This window comes from Prunus mume, linkage group LG2, assembly GCF_029339155.1.
Source record: "Prunus mume cultivar Tortuosa linkage group LG2, ASM2933915v1, whole genome shotgun sequence".
Taxonomy (NCBI): domain Eukaryota; kingdom Viridiplantae; phylum Streptophyta; class Magnoliopsida; order Rosales; family Rosaceae; genus Prunus; species Prunus mume.
Window position 1 is genome coordinate 8414607 of NC_142699.1, and position 19007 is coordinate 8433613.

At 40.9% G+C, this 19007-nt stretch overlaps 2 protein-coding genes and 2 pseudogenes across 3 annotated transcripts; 2 read left to right on the plus strand and 2 right to left on the minus strand.

The window, feature by feature from the left end:
- The first annotated feature begins 663 nt into the window (after positions 1-663).
- Positions 664-2300, plus strand: LOC148919537 (uncharacterized). Its single transcript, XM_089045275.1, has one exon. The coding sequence runs from the start codon at positions 727-729 to the stop codon at positions 2236-2238; it is 1512 nt and encodes a 503-aa protein (XP_088901401.1). The 5' UTR covers positions 664-726; the 3' UTR covers positions 2239-2300.
- Positions 2284-3836, minus strand: LOC148919538 (BURP domain protein RD22-like; annotated as a pseudogene). The gene is made up of 3 exons (XR_016123855.1): positions 3683-3836; positions 3397-3511; positions 2284-3274 (listed from the first exon to the last, which is right to left on the minus strand). The product of XR_016123855.1 is annotated as a BURP domain protein RD22-like (transcript).
- Positions 3837-4536: 700 nt separating this feature from the next.
- Positions 4537-6818, plus strand: LOC107881922 (UPF0481 protein At3g47200-like; annotated as a pseudogene).
- Positions 6819-13305: 6487 nt separating this feature from the next.
- On the minus strand, positions 13306-14791 carry LOC148919539 (BURP domain-containing protein 6-like). The gene is made up of 2 exons (XM_089045276.1): positions 14703-14791; positions 13306-14533 (listed from the first exon to the last, which is right to left on the minus strand). The coding sequence occupies exons 1-2, from the start codon at positions 14734-14736 to the stop codon at positions 13512-13514; spliced, it is 1056 nt and encodes a 351-aa protein (XP_088901402.1). The 5' UTR covers positions 14737-14791; the 3' UTR covers positions 13306-13511.
- Between the last annotated feature and the right edge of the window lie 4216 nt (positions 14792-19007).

Sequence of the window (19007 nt, forward strand, 5' to 3'; positions counted from 1 at the left end):
GACCCTGGACTAAGAACTCGAATGGTGGATTATAGTCCTAATATTCGAGATGAGATTCGAAGAGCATATCTACAAAAGGGACCTTGTCAACCTAGAAGTTATAAATTCCCACAAACTAATCAATCAGGAATTAATAGACGCTTCATTGCTAATTGGTTTGATGATCATGATTGGTTGGAATATAGTATTGCTAAAGATGCTGCATTTTGTCTTCATTGTTATCTCTTCAAATCAAATTTTGATCAAGTGGGTGGTGATGCATTCACTGGGGTAGGCTTCAATAATTGGAAGAAGGCGAAAGAAAGATTTAATCTTCATGTTGGACCGGTTGGTAGTGTTCACAACCAAGTTAGAGAAGTTGCTTACAATTTGATGCATCAAACTACACACATTGAAACAATTGTCATCAAGCAAACAAGCCAAGCTCGCACGGCTTATCGCACTTGCTTGAATGCATCACTTAAGTGCACTAGGTATTTGTTGCGATAAGGTCTTTCTTTTCGTGGTCATGATGAAAGTGCCCAATCAAGTAATAGAGGGAATTATTTAGAGCTCTTGCAATTTCTTGCGGATCATGATGAAAAAGTTAAGGCCGTTGTGTTGGAAAATGCTCCAGGAAATTTGAAGTTAATAGCTCCTTCAATTCAAAAAGATCTTGTCAATTCTTGTGCTAAATAAACCATTGGTCTTATCTTGAGTGATGTAAAAGATAGATATTTTTCCATAATGGTGGATGAAGCACGTGATGTTTCAATAAAGGAGCAAATGGCGATGGTGCTTCGTTATGTGAATGACAAAGGACAAATAATTGAAAGGTTTGTGGGGGTTCAACATGTGACCGATACTACTTCAAGTGCACTAAAGGAAGCCATTGATGAATTCTTTTCTTCTGCGAATTTGAGCTTTTCCAAGCTACGAGGACAAGGTTATGATGGAGCTAGTAATATGAGAGGTGAGTTCAATGGCCTTAAGACAAAGATTTTGAGAGAACAACCTTGTGCATTTTATGTTCATTGTTTTGCTCATCAACTTCAACTAGCTCTTGTTGCGGTAGCAAAGAAAAACATTGATGTCAACTCTTTTTTCACAACGGCTAATAGTTTGGTCAATGTTGTTGGAGCATCTTGTAAGCGTCGGGATGCACTTAGAGCACAATACCAAGAAGAGCTTGTGAGAGCTTTTGAAGAAGATTGTCTTATAACGGGGCGGGGCTTAAATCAAGAAACTACTCTCAAACGTGCCGGCGATACACGATGGAACTCACATTATGGTACGTTGATTAGTATCATTTCTATGTTCCCATCTGTGGTGAATGTGCTTCAAATGATTGTTGATGATAATCCTAATGATAGTTCGGGTGAAGCCTATAAGTTATGGAGAGAAATACAATCTTTTGAGTTTGTGTTTCACTTATTTTTAATGAAAGCTATATTGGGAATAACAAACACTTTGTCTCTAGCATTGCAAAAGAAAGATCAAGACATTGTGAGTGCAATGAGTTTAGTGACAACATGCAAGGAAAACCTGCAGTTCATGAGGGATAATGAGTTTGAAGAATTGGTTGAGCAAGCATCTTTGTTTTGTTACAAACATGATATTATAGTTCCTACCATGGATGAGGAATATGTAATTCCAGGGAGGTCACGGCGTAATGCTCCAATGAAGACAAATTATCATCGTTATCGTGTGGAGATGTTTATTCATGTAATTGATGGACAACTTGTGGAACTAAATGATCGCTTCAACGAGGTAAGTACTGAGTTACTTACTTGTTTGGCATGCTTGAGTCCGAAAAATAACTTTGTAGCTTTTGACAAACGAAAGCTAGTTCGTCTTGCTCAATTTTATCCTTATGATTTTTCGGATAGAGACTTATTGATGCTTGAAGATCAACTTGGTGTTTATATTCATCATATGCGTTCGAGTATTGATTTTTCTCAATTGGAAGGGATTAGTAGTCTTGCGGAAAAAATGGTGGAGAAAGGAATGCATGAAATATTTCCTTATGTGTATTTGCTTCTTACATTGACTTTGGTTTTACCGGTTGCAACTGCTTCAGTGGAGAGGGCATTTTCCGCCATGAATATTATTAAAAATCCACTTCGCAACAGAATGGGAGATCAATGGTTGAATGATAGCTTGATTGTTTATATTGAGAGAGATGTTTTTGCTTGTATTGATAACGAAACTATAATGCAACGTTTTCAGAATATGAAAACTCGTCGTGGACAATTGTAACTTGTATTATTGGTTTTGTTATGAATTATGAATGGAAGTACTATCTTTTTATCTTTTTAGCATTATTTTCTTTATAGAAAAATTTCAGAACTTTTACACTAAGCCCCCTTGGCCACATAATCCTGGATCCGCCACTGCCGACCACTAATCCCAAAAACTTCATCTCATCATATATCTTACGTACAGTGCTAAGTGATGATCATGCAGATTTGTGGTTCGGAACCCAGACAATATGATTAGTGGGAAGGAAATGGCAGATGGGAATGGTTCCGGGCTTAACTTTGAGGATTTGGAAGGCCAAATGCTTTGGGTTCCATTCTGATGTGTCTAGATGGCAGATGGCTACTGCTTTAACCTTCACCCCATCATCGCCTTTCAGGGGAGAGAACATAAGCTGCTGTAGGTTTTATTGCATGGCAGTAAAACACAGCATAGGGATAGTTCTGCTTATGACACACAACGACATTGTCACCTGCCAGCTTCTTCAGTCCCGGCATTGTTGTATACTTGTGGATGGACATGGTGGCTCCTTTTTCCAATACTTCCGTCGATATTGCTTGAACGTTTCTTGTTCTAAGCTTCGAAGTGCTAAAATCAACCATTGATTCTAAAGATGTGGCGCAATATATTTCCTCTCCCTTAATGCCCGGAGCTTCACACTCTTCGATTGTTTGCTTAATTGTTTTGGCTTCCACAGATGTTGGCTTCACTGAAAAATGGTTGAAAATTTCTGCTAGTTTGCTAGAGGAGAAGGGGATCAATTGAGCGCTTTCTCGTGGCAGGAAAGTAGCCGTGTTTGAATTTCTAGGGAATTGGAAGTTCATTGTTGTGCCAGGGCGCATGTCCTTCTCCAAGAAGAAAATAGCTACGTTTTTATAATGGAGTTGATTATCAGTGGGATGATCATATATCCTGTAAAAAAATGGGATTCGTAGCTCTGGTAGTATAGTATTTTCAGGTTTGCCCTTGTGGTCAATTGGCTTTCCATTCCCAGCAGCATTCATGACATTTGTGCTCTGTTCTTCATTTGTGGGGTCTGCAAATTATATATCAACGTCATAATGGAAAATAGGTGATCAGCCGATTGAAGAGTGAGTGACACATTTGTGAATATGTTGCCATACGTGCTCTAACATACTACATTTATTCAACACAAACCAGGATGCAGAAGTTCACTGATAGTTCTTGGCATCTGTGTGTTTGGCAGGACGGAGTTCCAGTAAAGTTGAGGTGCTGGTTGGGCAGCATGGTTTGCCAGTGCCACCGCTGCTAGCTGCAACATTAATTCGAACTCTAATTAAAATCAAATCACAAAGTGTAATTAATTAGTGGACGACACTTACGTACTACATAAGATCGGAGAGAATTATAGGAACACAAAACTTTCCTTCATATAGAGTACAATGAGAGATAATGGAAAAGTTAATCAAATTGCAGAGCTTACACTGAGAAGAGCAAAGATGAGTGGGAGATGAAACCCCATTAGGACTGATTAACTTGGCAAAAGATGTAGCCAGTGGATATGAAGCAAGAAATTAAAGAAAGTTGGAGCTGGCTCTTATGGTAACAATACCAACTGGCTTCACCATTTTATAGACGAATGATGAGGGGGTAGAGAGCCCACTAGGAGCAATAATTTTAGGTCGCCATGTAAGACTTGAATGTAAGACTTGAAAACTAAAAAATAATGTCCACTAGGAGAGCCCACTAGGAGCAATAATTTTAATATATATATATTAAAATCGGGTAGCCTCCTGGCCTACACATATTGGTCTTGCGCAGCCTCCCCTTCCTTGTTGTGGATTGCTGGTAACATCTGCATTACTCCATTTTCTGTCTTCCTCGTTGTCTCCCAATTGTGACGACTAGTCAAAGATGTCTGCCAGTTGTGGATATGGTTTTCGTCTTGAAAGAAACCCAAATAAAGAATCTTCAAATTATGTATACAAAATAATATAAAAAAACAAAGGACACAGAAACTTCACCGAAACAGAAAAGCAGATACAGAACTTATAGTCGACAAACCCTTGTACAAAATGTTGGTTCTTTAGTTGTCGTGGGGCCTGCAATGGATTATTCAAACTTCCCCAAGACGTGCATAGACATGTCAAAGCAAAGGCAAGGAAGCTACATGGGGAGTTGACCTGACTTCCAAACCAGATTCACTAGTTCTTATACTGAAATGTAGCAGAAGAGCAAGCTATCTGCATTGAGCTTTTCTAGCTACTCATCTACCAACTGCGAAAAAAAAAAAAAAAAAAAAAAAAAAACTTGGGTTTCAATCCATAGCAGGTATGTTTTGAATGTCCAAACTCCTTTCTCTGTCTTTCTTTATTTTTCTATGTTTGCTTGCACATCCAATTTCTTGAAGCTTTTTAAGTGTCTTGTGTTTCATTTTAGTTGGAAATTGGAATTGAGCAAAAGGTTATGTAAATGTCGTATATAATTTTCTTCTCTTCTAATGGGATTTTGGTTTGTCAATGTTTTGACTGGAAGCATAATCTACTATCTGATATCATTACACAAAGAATTTGTTTTATTAGAATCTCCAATAATGCAGAACACGAAAAAGATTTTTTATTATTTATAAATGTAAGAATTCATTCAAGACTTTCAATTCTTTTCCCTTCGAACACATAAAAAAAATGGCGTTTGTATGTTAATGTAAATTAAACTTTCGTACTGATTCACATGATTAGTAGGAATTTTTCAATCAAAACTGAATTAGAATCTTCCAAGAATAATTACAAGAAACAGAGTTGACCAAAAGAGTTTTGAATGAATTTGGTGCATTCAAATCAAATTCTTAAGGCACTAGTGTGGTATGTAAGAGTTACAAGGATCAAAAGTCTTTGTGTGTTTGGTCTTATAGTTGCAATGTTTGTATTAATTTTCTCAACCATCTTGAAAAATTTGTTTATTGTTGTGTCAGTGACTATCATTTCATTATCATCCTTTACGATTGACAACAACAAACACATCAGCGCGGAAAATGGAAGGAAGCGATCAAGCATTTATAGAGTTCCTGAACGACTGCGGCGTGTGAGTGAAAAGGCCTACACACCTCAGGTAGTCTCTATAGGCCCACTTCATCATGGCAAGCAAGGCCTAAAAGCCATGGAAGATCACAAAAAGAGGTACTTACAAGATTACATACGTCGGACCAGGGTAAGCCTTGCGGATTATGTACAGAAAGTAAAAGACCAAGAAGCAAAACTGCGCAGTTGTTATGCAGAAACCATTCAGGTTAGCAGTGATGAATTTGTGAGAATCATTCTAGTGGATGCCGCCTTCATCATTGAGGTCTTGTTGAGGTATCGTTTTGATGAATTGCATGATGAAAATGACTGCATATTTAACAAACCATATATGTTGCAGGACGTATGGCCTGACATGCGGTTGCTTGAAAATCAGCTGCCATTCTTCATTCTTGAGGAACTTTTTGACCCCGACAAAATCAAAGTCTCTTCTAACAATAACAATATTGAAAGGCTTTCGATACTCAACCTTTGCCACAATTTCTTCAAAAATCTAATGCACATAGAGGGAACAGATGGCAATTTGGAGAAATTATGTGCTTCTAAAGTAGAACACTTTGTAGAAATTTGTATCTACCTCTACCATTGAAACCACATGCTAAAGGGACTTGAAACTCTAAACACACCCAGCATCACAGAGTTACACAGAGCAGGAGTCAAGTTTAAGGTGGGATCACCCAAAAACTTATTCGACATACAATTCGCTAATGGGATTCTAGAAATTCCAAAATTAGCAATAAGTGATGAGACAGAGCTTACAATCAGAAACCTCCTTGCCTTTGAACAATGCCATTGCATGGAGAATTACATAAACGATTATGTTGTCATCATGGATCGCTTTGTGAACACTGCAAAGGATGTGGAGTTGCTTGTTAAGCATGGAATCGTCGAAACTAGTCTTGGTGACAGTAGTGAAGGGTCTACAGACTACTCTGATTAACAACCTTGCGGATGGGGTCATTGTGGACCCTAATGACTTCTATTTTGCTATTCTTTGTGCAGACCTCAACAAGTACTGCAGAACGTCTTGGCACAAATTGCAGGCAAACTTGAGACAAAACTATTGCAACACACCTTGGGCAACTATTTCAATTGCTGCGGCTATTTTTCTCTTCATACTCACTTTTATACAAACAGTGTGCTCTGTTATCTCTGCTCTGCCTTCTAAGCGTTGAGAGAGTAAGTCTCTTCTTAGCCGTTTTCTCCTTGTCATTTCCTTTTGGTCCTCCGCATGACACGAGCTGGGTTTGTCACTAGCCTAGAGGTGTAAGAGAGCTGGAGAAACAAAAAGTTAGTGTATATGTAGAAAATATAGCCTCTGTTGTTAGTGAAAGTGAGCTGCGTGCATGTAGAGTGATGGAAGCAATGTGGTTGTTTTATTTGTTTCTCTATGCTTGTTCGGTATGAAACTGTTGAAATTTTATAACTTTATTGTTAATCCGAGAGCTGTTATGTTGGGTACTCCAATGTAACAAATCATTGAAAATCTCATGTCGGTAGATACTATAGTCATTAATCTAAGACATGCATATATTTTCCTCCCTTTCTTAGCTCTATAATTGATAGTTGATTCCGAACCAAAAAAAGAAGAAGAAGAATTCATAATTGATTTATTATTTTTCCAACTATATGCACGAGGACCTATAGCCTTTTCGAGTGTATAATTAATTAGCACGAAGAAAAGGATAGAATTCTTTTCTTGCAGACCCATACATAAATGTAGATTCGATACATTTACACAGTCCACCTGTATTCATAGCCACCAAAAGATTGCAAAAAGTTCACAATATTTTTAACGTCTGATAATATAAATATCCAAAAATTATAGTTTTGACTGAACCTAGTAGCATGGGCTTGTAACTAAGTAGGACATTAAAGTGATTGGTTGCTATGGAAACCTTCTCAGGTGAGGCATTAGTGGTCTTCAAATCTTCACCTTGGCATTGGTGTGTGAAGTTGCACAAAGCACATCCCCTACCCTCGGGGTTAGTAGAGTCTCCCCACCACAAATCACACAATCCATATCCACCCCTTGGAATCTCCATAACCCCCAAAAAAGTTTCAAAAAAAAAAATCACAAAAAATTTGAAATGTTTGATAATGAATGTACACAAATTATAGCTCTGGGATGGGAGCTTCTAATTTTTACACTCCATGGCCACCAAAAAAAAAAACCCATTAATTTAAGTAGAAATCAATGAAGTGCTTTATTTCACTAAGCCAAGCTTGATGGTGAAGAACTGATCAACTAATATTTCTTTTGCAGGTTCTGAAAGAAAAAGTAAAGAGGAAAAAGAAAACATTGCTTTTCTGCTTGTATTATTATTCGAACCAATTAAACCGGGGCTGCTCATAAGCGCTTCTATTATAAAAATGTTGAAATCTTCATAAGAAATCCAAGTGCCTCCTGGTAAAGCAATTGGGAGTGCTAGCTTATTTAGAAAGCGTTTCTAAACTTTTAAGTCTAAAGCTACAATAAGCGCTTTTGGTTGTTAAAAAATCGCTTTTAGCTATTGACGAGGAGAGAAGGATCCGTGAGCATACCGACGAGCATTTTGAGGGATCTCAGACTAGTCATCAGAGACAAACTGGCGAGGGGAGAGAACGAGATTGTGCTGATGAGATGCAGACATCCGCAAGCTGTACTTTGAGCCGATCGACGATCCATTCAAGACTACGCTCACAGGAGGCACGAGCCCATGAACTATTGCATAACGAACGCAACGACTGATGTTCACTAACCTATTTGAGAACCAACTCGCGGCGACAACTCATGGAGGAATCTTCGCAAGCTTAATCCACCAATCTGCCTCATGGGCAGGGCAACAAAGGAGGTCAACCTCTTCAAGTCGACGAGGAAGTCAACCATCCTGCACTGAATCACGAGGGTCGCCAACGTGATCGGCAAGGCATGCGCGCGAGGAAGTCGAGAAGCTCGTAAACGACCGAATTCGTAACTTAAATATTGGTGGAAATTTCGAAGATGCTCTACGCAGGGAGGTGGACCAAGCAAACTCTACGCCCTTCACTATCGAACTCGAGCAAGCCGCTCCTCCTAAGAGATTCTCAACGCTTTCATTCACGCATTTCAAAGGGGATTCCGATCCCGAGAGCCATCTAAAGCACTTCAAAAGTATCATGACATTATACAAGGCTAACGACGCGCTGATGTGCAAGGTGTTTACAATGACCTTGCAAGGAGCAGCCCAAGACTGGTTCCACAGCTTGCCATCTGGGTCGATCAGCAACTTCAAGGAGCTAGCTCACGTCTTCACCAAAGAATACACTTCTTACCGGACGATCAAGAAGAACCCTAACCACCTGTTCAACTAGCAAAAGAAGGATGATGAATCCCTCCGAGATTACATCAAGAGGTTCAAAGCAGAAAGGGCAAACATCATTGGATGTGACGATCGAATTGCATCATCGGCCTTCAAGAGGGGCTTGCCAATTGAGTGTGAGCTGTATCACGAGCTGACCATCTCTCCTTGCCAAACACTAGTAGAAGTCTTTGCGACAGTAGAGCGCTATGCACTTTGGGACGAGGACCGGACCTCGCAAAGAAAGCTGCCGATCAACCGGTTGAGTCGGCAAGCCCGAAGAAACAACATGATAAAAGATAAGGATGGGGGCAAGCGCGGATTACAGCCTCCGGGAGGTGCTCCAATAGCTGAGAGCTGCACCAAGTTCACTATTCCGATACGACAGATCCTAGCCCAAGTAAAGAACATGCCTTGGTTGAAGAAACCATCGCCTTTGAAGGGAAACCCAGCCAAGAAGGATACCAGTAGATACTGCGAATTCCATGAAGGGCACGGTCATTACACAAATGATTGCTTCGCTGGGAAAAAGCACCTCGAAGAACTGGTCGAAGATGGCCATTGCACGGAATTCGTCGCAAGTGGGGCTTCCAGAAAATCAAAGATCGTGAGGCAGCTGCCAATGAACCTCCACGAAAAAAGTCATACGGATCAGCACGATCCTAGTCGACTTTAAGAGTTAGAGCTGACCATCGAGGAGCAGGAGAGAAAGATCATGCAAGCGACAAGCGCAAGTCTCCCAAGTTGTCACCTGCTACCCGGTCATGGAAGACGATATCGACATCATCTTTTAAAGGAAGGAAGTTCCAAGACAACGAAATGCCCATCACCTCCGAAGGTACTATCCATGAAGCTCATCGCCTATCAGCTCGGCTCTAAGCAGGTGGCTAGGCCTCCCTCACCTCCATTGAAGACAAGTTACTTTTGATGTTACCCTTGCAACTCATCTCTTTTGTTCAATAAAGCAATGTAGTCACACATACATCATTACAAGTTTAAGCTTTTCTTTCCAATGGAGTGTTCACAAATGCAATCGACACGTCTCTAGACGTAGGCCAAACGGGCCACTCTCATCGACACGTCTCCGGACGTAGGCCAAACGGGCCATTCTCATCAACACGTCGTCTCCAGACGTAAGCCAAACGGGCCACACACCAATCGACACGTCTCTGGACGTAGGCCAAACAGGTCACACACCATCGACACGTCTCTAGACGTAGGCCAAACGGGCCACACTCGCATCGACACGTCTCCGTATGTAGGCCAAACGGGCCACACTCATCGACACGTCCCTAGACGTAAGCCAAACGGGCCACACTCATTGACACATCTCTGGACGTAGGCCAAACAGGCCACCTTCATCGACACGCCTCCGGACGTAGGCCAAACGGGCAACCCTCATTGACACGTCTCGGCGTAGGCCAAACGGGCCACACTCATCGGCACGTTTCCGACGTAGGTCAAATGAGCCACCATCATCGACACATCTTTGAACGTAGGCCAAACGGGCCACCCTCATCGACACGTCTCCTAGTGTAGGTCAAATGGGCCACTTCCATCGACACATCTCCGGACATTGACCAAACATGTCGCAACTTGAGGAAAGACATCCTACTGGATATGTAGAACATGCTCAGAGTCCCTCAAGGGGGACCCTGACACTCATAAATTTTCTAAGGGAAACACACAATTGGCTGGTTACTCAAGCAGTTCACAAGTTGATATGCAAATTGAAGTTGAAAAAATAACTACATTTTCATAGCAAGCTGACCAACCAGCCAAGTTCAACAAAAGGAAGATGGTAAAAAAAGACCAATTATTCTAAACAAGAAAGCAGACTACAAAAGGTGAAAAGAAATAAAAAACTTCATATACTCCGAGGCGCCAACAGGAGACCTCTAAGTTACACCTCTTCGACATTCGCCTGATCAGTTATGCCTTCAAAGATCCCGATCCGCTGCTCCATAGCATTTGCCATCATCTCATTTACTGCATCCAATCTTGTGCTCAAAACGGAAGTAGACATCTTTTTGACTAACCAAGCCAGTGGTAGAAGAGGGGGCAACAGCAGACGAGTTTCAAATAGTTTCAGATAATAAGAACCACTCCTTTTTGAAGCAGATGAAATGTGGCTTCCCTTTGTTTTTCCAAGAAAAGGCTCGAGAATGTGCTAAGATCGCCGGCCTGACAGATGTGATCGACCAACTTAGCAAAGAAGGACGGGTGTTATACGAAGTTCGTCTTGAGCAGATCAGACACACACGCATCCCCTACAGGGCTAGACTTGTTCGCCTTCAAATCAACCGCTGATGTTGAAGAAGAACTATTCGCCTAGGCAGATGACTCTCTCATCTTCTTAGCCTCCACCAACCTCACTTCCAAAGAAGTCAATGATACTGAATCAACTTCACGCTTGACTGCCTGTGACTCAACAGCTGGATCATGAGCAAACCTCCCGCTTCGATCTCCATCTTTTGACCGTGCAGATGACTCGAACTTCGAGGAGGAATGTCTGCATCTCTTTGACGCTCGGCAGAACTAGATCGGGCACAAGTTGCCTCACGATGCAGATCATGGTTTTCAAGCTTGTTAGTAGGAGGCTCGGGCAAAATACCCGAAACATCGTTCATACCACCAACCTGCGTGCTATCTGCGCCCATGAGATGTTTGGCCTCTGGTAGATGATCGTGGAGCAGACCACTTGAGTCTTCTCAGCAGAAGGAAACCTTGGCTTCTTCCTCAATAGAGACACATTCTCTACCTGCGAATGAGTAGCTTCATCTCTTGAAGACTTGGTAGCAGCCTTTCCCTTTTGGGAGATTCAAGAGAACACTCCTCCGCCTAACCGCAGATCTTGATCTGGACCATTCTGCTCACATCTCTCAACATCTTGAGCAGGGGGCAGACCACCACCTCCTCCACTCGGGAGTCTAGGTCCACGAAGGAAGCCCAGTTACAACTGGACAACCCAATGGATAATCTACATCTCCTACATGCCACCACACACCATGTAGAAGCTGGGGGGCATTTGTGGGAATCGAATTAAATCAGACCTTAGGTCAAATGATTCCTTCCATTTGGGGATTATTTGACCTAATTGGGAATTATTCAACCTAATTGGGAGTTACTCAATTTAATTGGGGATTACCCAATTAAATGGAACGTTACCTAATTAGGTTGAGAATTGATTTGATTCCTACCACAATTGGGGATTTGATTTACCCTAATAAATCAAATATTTAATTAATCAAATCAATTCCAAATAGGGGAGGAATAATTCCCTTCCATCTACGGAATTATTCCTCTGCAACCCTAGTCTCCAAGACCACTATAAAAGGATAGCCACACACAAGGGTTGAGGTATGTCTAAAACCTCTACTGAAACTCTGTAGAAAATTCCTCTCAAACCCTAGCCACCTCCTCTCTCTTTCTCTCTCTTTTACATAAGGCTCCGGCTGCCCGTTTTACACTTTAAACACATCTCCGTACCCTAATTAGCTAGTGTTTCTTTTACAAACTCTTGAACTAATTTAGGCATCGGAGGGCCTTTGGCCAACACTCTTCTCCGGGAGCAAGAGAAGGCGAGGAAGGAAGAGGAATCTTTGCAACCGAATATTCTCGTGAGGAAATTTGTACAAACAGTGTGCACTCTGATTAACAACCTCGGAAGAGGAGTTGCTTTGCATCCTAAACGCTACCAGTTTGCTACTCTTTTTGAGCGCCTCAATGGCTGCTACTGCAGAAAGCCTTGGCACAAACGGAAGGCAAATTTGAGGCAAAATTATTTCAATACGCCTTGGGCAACTATTTCTGTCATTGCAGCTGTTTTTCTCCTAATACTGACTTGCATTCAAGCAGTGTGCTCTATTATTTCTGTTATGCCTTCTAAGAACCAGAAGTATTAGTCTCTCCTTAGTTCACCATTTTCTATCCATTGGTCCTTTTTTTTCCTTTCTGTATCATCTGGTAGTAAACAAAGTGTAATGAGTGATTAAAGCAATTAATATGCTTGTTTTATTTGTTGTTTGTTTAGAAGGCCTATATAGTGAGATTGATCTTGCTTCTGTTGTAGAATTTCTAATTGTGTTTGCATATGCTGTATGAGTCTGCAAACTTAAATAGTATAGTATTTTGGACCAAAAACAAAACAAAGGGAAACTCATTAATTCAAATTTATGTAACATAGAATTTATCATTAGTCCGTAGTACCAAGTGGTACTACGTGGTGCTACGTGGTGCTACTTTAGGTTATATATTTATGGTTCTCTCAAATTTATGTAACATATAATTTAGACTTAAAATGCCATGCCCATTACGTGGTGCTCCCTCCACCACAAAATTGGATCAAGTTAGGGGGACTTTATATCGCTATCAAAAAATAAAAAGTGACATATATATCCAATGGTCAAATTTAGGGAGGCACTTGTAGATTGTATGCTTTACATGATGGATTAGATTAGTACTGGAATTTGATCCTTTAAATGATGTGATAAAGGAAGTTTGCTTTGGTGTTACAGACAGAGCATGGAAAATATGTTGTTTTGCGTCTTGGTATGTTTCTGGATACATTAATTCTTGATAGTTTGAGGACTATGATATAAATGAAGGCTTCTCTAAATATGTTGTTTTCCAACGTAACAATTCAACACTCAAACATTGGGGAGAACGAAATTAAGTAGAACCACAACAGCATGCTTTATTATAGTTACAAGAGAAAACATGATCGGGTTAATTTCAAGCAGTTTCTATAATCTGTGTTTTTCAGGCAACCCGACCACTAATCCCAAAAACTTCATCTCATCATATATCTTACACCACATGATGAAGAGGCAGAAATAAGTAGGGAAATAATTATACAGGGGTGCAACCCGACCAAGCTTATTATAGGTACAGTGCTAAGTGATGATCATGCAGATTATTTGTGGTTCGGAACCCAGGCAATAGCATCAGTGTAAATGAAATGGCAGATGGGAATGGTTCCGGGCTTAACGTTGACGATTTGGAAGGACACATGCTCTGGGTTCCATTCTGATGTGTCTAGATGGCAGATGGTTACTGCTTTAACCTTCTCCCCATCATCGCCTTTCAGGGAGAGAACATAAGCTGCTGTATGTTTTATTGCATGGCAGAAAAACACAGCATAGGGATAGTTCTGCTTATGACACACAACGACTTTGTCGCCTGCCAACTTCTTCAGTCCCGGCATTGTTGTATAGTTGTGGATGGACATGGTGGCTCCTTTTTCCAATACCTCCGTCGAGATTGCTTCAACGTTTCTTGTTCCAAGCTTCGAAGTGCTAAAATCAACCATTGATTCTAAAGATGTGGCGCAATATATTTCCTCTCCCTTGAGGCCTGGAGCTTCACACTCTTCGATTGTTTGCTTAATTGTTTTGGCTTCCTCAGATGTTGGCTTCACTGAAAAATGGTTGAAAATTTCTGGTAGTTTCTTAGAGGAGAAGGGGATCGATTGAGCGCTTTCTCGTGGCAGGAAAGTAGCCGTGTTTAAATTTGTAGGGAATTGGAACTTCATTGTTGTGCCAGGGCGCATGTCCTTCTCCAAGAAGAAAATAGCTAAGTCTTTATTGCCCAATGAAGCACCTGTTTGCGTGTAATGTTTTTGAGTGTAGTGTTTATTGCCCAATGGGTAAGTTTCAGGTTTGCCTTTTCCATACCCTTTTTGAGTGTAATGTTTATTGCCCAATGGGAAAGTTTCAGGTTTGCCTTTTCCATACCCTTTTTGAGTGTAATGTTTATTGCCCAATGGGAAAGTTTCAGGTTTGCCTTTTTCGTAGTGTTTTTGAGTGTAATGTTTATTGCCCAATGGGAAAGTTTCAGGTTTGCTGATTCCATACCCTTTTTGAGTGTAATGTTTATTGCCCAATGGGAAACTTTCCGGTTTGCCCTTTCCATTGCCCTTTTCTTCATTTGTGGAGTCTGCAAATTATATATCAACGTCATAATGGAAAATAAGTGATCAGCCGATTTGTGAATATGTGTCTCTCATGTAATGACAGTAGTTAACTGATAAATATGTGGTCGCACAAATTTTAGTAAAATGGCAGGTAGAAAAGATATCTAAGATTCTAAAGTGCTCAACACAAACCGGGATGCAGAAGTTCACTGATAGATCTTGGCATCTGTGTGTTTGGCAGGACCGAGTTCCAGTAAAGTTGAGGTTGTTGAAATATAAGTGGTGAGCTGATGAGAGTGTGATTAAAGTCCCTAAGCTGAAATGGTGTATTCACTTAGTCTCTAAAGTAGGCAAGTGTGAGGCGTCAGTTAGTGTTAAGTGGCTATAGCCACGTGTAAAGATCTTAGAAGGCAGTTTTGGATGTAAGGCTGTGATTCTCAAGTGATGTAAGAGAATCCAGCTATTTCTCTAACAGTCATATAGCACACACTGTGCTTGCCCGAATTTTTCAGAGCATACAATACAAAAATACAGAAGTTTTGTTTTAGCTAAGCTCTCGGTTTTCTCTTGCATATTGTTTTTCTTCTTCTTCTTCAAAACCTATACAAAACTCTAACATGGCCTCAGAGCCAGGTTTCGGTGTCTTGATCTGGGCGTAAAACCTGTGAAGGTCATCGAGCTAAAATCGAAGCTCAGCTGAGCATCGGAGAAGAGAAGCAAGCTGCTGAGATTCAGACCAAACGATGGCTGGATCTGGAAGTTCTGAGGTACGAACTCCGATCTTTTCCGGTGAGAACTACGAGTTCTGGAGGATCAAGATGGTGACAATCTTCAAATCTCTTGGGCTGTGGGGTCTGGTAGAAAAGGGGATTCCAGTCTCTGATTCGAAGATGAAGACCAAGAAAGTTGAAGAATCATCGGAGGAAGAAGCTGAAGCAGAGATGTGTGCTGTGCTCATGAAGGATGCAAAGGCACTGGGCATCATACAAAACGCTGTCTCTGACCAGATCTTCCCTCGGATTGCAAATGCCGATTCAGCAAAAATGGCTTGGACTCTGCTCTACAGTGAATATCATGGAGGTGATCAGGTTAGATCTGTAAAGCTTCAGAATCTTAGACGAGAATTTGAGTATATGAGGATGCGTGAAGGTGAACAACTTACTGCATATCTTACTCGATTAAATGAATTGATAAATCAAATGAAAACATTTGGAGAGGTGTTATCAAACGAGAGGCTGGTTCAAAAGGTGTTAATCAGTCTTAGTAGAGTTTATGATCCCATCTGTTTGGTGATTGAAAATACAAAGAGTTTGGAGACCATTGAATTGCAGGAGGTTATTGCAATATTGAAGAGTCAAGAGCAACGTTTTGACATGCATAATGTGGACATAGCTGAGAAAGCATTTGGTTCTTTCTCAATCGATCAAAAGGGGCAGAACAAGAATAATGCTCAGTCTGGTTCTGCCAAGTCTCAGAAGAGTTGGAAGCCTAACAACAAACCATGGGAGTCTAGCGAAGCCACAGAAGTCGGGTCGGATGATTTCAAATAGATCACATTCTGTGTAGCAAGATGGGGTGAAGCCTCAATGCAAAGTCTGCTCTAAATTTCACTATGGAGAATGCAGATATAAGGGTTAATCCAAGTGCTATAAGTGTGATAGATTTGGACATTGGGCCAGAGACTGCACTGCAAACAAAGGTGTGACAGAAAGCAAATAATGCAAGCCAAGTAGAAGTAAGAGGGAATCTGTTTTTTGCAAACTGTGCAATTTCAGAAAAGGGTGAAAATGGAGAATGGTATGTAGACAGTGGCTGCAGTAACCACATGACTGGGAAGAAGGAGCTGTTAATTGACATAAACTCAAAAGTCACAGGCAAGGTGCAAATGCCAACAGGGGAGCTTGTAAGTATAGCCGGCATGGGCACTTTGGTGCTTGACACAAACTCTGGTGCAAAGTATATCAGAGAGGTCATGTATCTGCCTGGTTTGAGAGAAAATCTCTTGAGTGTGGGCCAAATGGATGAACATGGTTATCATTTGGTATTTGGAAGCAGCATGTGCAGCATCTATGATAGTTCTTCTCTTGAGAACCTTGTTATGAAGGTGGAAATGAGAAAGAATAGATGTTATCCATTATCATTACCCTCAAATGATTTTGTTGCACTAAGAGCTGGTGTAGTCAACTCTACTTGGGTTTGGCATAAAAGAATGGGGCATTTACACTTGAAAGGCCTAAACCAACTCAAGGAAAAAGAGATGGTACATGGGCTGCCACATTTGGAAACTGTAAATGAAGTGTGTGAAGGCTGCCAATTAGGAAAACAACACAGAGAGTGGTTTCCTAAAGATCAAGCATGGAGAGCTAGTACACCTCTTGAACTTATACACATGGACTTGTGTGGACCAATGCAAAATGAATCTCTAGGAGGTAACAAATATTTCATGTTACTCATAGATGATTTTACAAGGATGATTTGGGTCTACTTCTTGAGATACAAGTCGGATGCACTAAATTGTTTTCGAAAATTCAAGTCTATGGTGGAGTTGCAAAGTGGTTACAAAGTGAAATGTGTTCGAAGTGATAGAGGGGGTGAGTTCACTTCTAGTGAATTCAATAAACTATGTGAAGATGCAGGGATTCAAAGACAATTCTCCATGGCTTACACACCCCAGCAAAATGGAGTGGTAGAGAGAAAAAATAGGACTGTGGTAGAGATGGCTAAGGCTATGTTGCATGAGAAGGAGCTGCCCTATTATCTATGGGCAGAAGCTGTCCACACAGCAGTGTACATCTTGAATAGATGTCCTACTATGGCTCTTAGGGACAAGACTCCTTTTGAGGCCTATAGCACCAGAAAACCAGGTGTTGCTCATTTAAAAGTGTTTGGCAGTGTGTGTTTCGTGCATAAACCAGAGGAGAATAGACAGAAATTGGATGCCAAAAGCACAAGGGGAGTTTTTGTCGGATATGCAACATGTGAGAAGGGTTATAAAGTGTTTGATCCTATCACTAGAAAACTACTCTTATCAAGGGATGTTGTATTTGATGAAGGAACAAGCTGGAATTGGAAAGAAGTGTCTGACAATTCTGTGGTTATGATGAACTTTGAGGAGCAGCCTAGAAATTCTCAAGATTCGTTTGAGACACCTATAGGGCCTCAAAATTCTGGTTTCATTGCTGGAAACTCAGCAGCTTCCTATGGAGAATCAAGCAAGGAAAGCAGTAGGTTGGAAGATACTCAGACCTTCGATCATACACCATTGAAATGGAGGAAGTTGGATGACATTTTGGCACAATGCAACCTGTGCACAATGGAGCCTGAGAAGTTTGAAGAAGCTGTGAAGGAGGAATCATGGTTGAAGGCAATGAAAGATGAGTTGAATATGATAGAAAAGAATAAGACATGGGAACTTGTTGACAGACCTATGGAAAAACCAGTTATTGGAGTTAAATGGGTGTTTAAAACTAAGCTAAATTTGGATGGCTCAGTGCAGAAGAATAAAGCAAGACTGGTGGCCAAGGGATACTCACAAAAACCAGGGGTGGACTACAATGAAACGTTTGCACCAGTGGCTAGATTAGACACTATTCGAACCTTGATTGCCCTTGCAGCTGAGAAGGGTTGGCAGCTGTACCAATTGGATGTCAAGTCAGCTTTTCTAAATGGTATTTTAGAGGAAGAAATGTATGTAGACCAGCCGGAAGGATTTGTGGTAAAAGGAAGTGAAAGCAAGGTTTACAAACTACACAAAGCTCTATATGGCTTGAAACAGGCGCCAAGAGCTTGGTATAGTGAAATTGATGGTTATTTTGCTGAGTGTGGATTTACAAAGAGTCAAAGTGAAGCTACACTTTATGTCAAAGCAAGAGGTGCAGAAAATATCCTGATAGTTTCCATTTATGTAGATGATATAGTCTACATTGGAAATGATCATGAAATGCTAGAAGATTTCAAGAAGGATATGAAGGAGAAGTATGAAATGACTGATCTGGGACTCTTGCATCACTTCTTGGGAATGGGAGTCATTCAAACACCAACAAGCATATTCATTCATCAGAAGAAATATGCAACAACTCTGTTAAACAGATTTGGTTTGAGTGAGTGTAAACCGGTGTCTATTCCACTAGTTACCTCAGAGAAACTAAGTAAGGATGATGGGAGTGGTTTGGCAAGTGAAGAGCAATATAGAAGGATTGTTGGGAGTCTGTTGTATCTCACAGCTACTAGACCCGACATTATGTTTGCAGCTAGTCTGCTTGCAAGGTTTATGCATTGTCCCACTAGCAAACACCTTGGAACAGCAAAACGTGTCCTTAGATATGTAAAAGGAACCTTGGATTATGGTCTGGAGTATGTGAAAGGAAAAGGGGCAGTTCTAATTGGCTATTGTGACAGCGATTGGAGTGGCTCAGTGGATGATAGCAAGAGCACATCTGGATACGCTTTTTCTTTTGGGAGTGGAGTGTTTGCTTGGGCCTCAGTCAAGCAAAATTG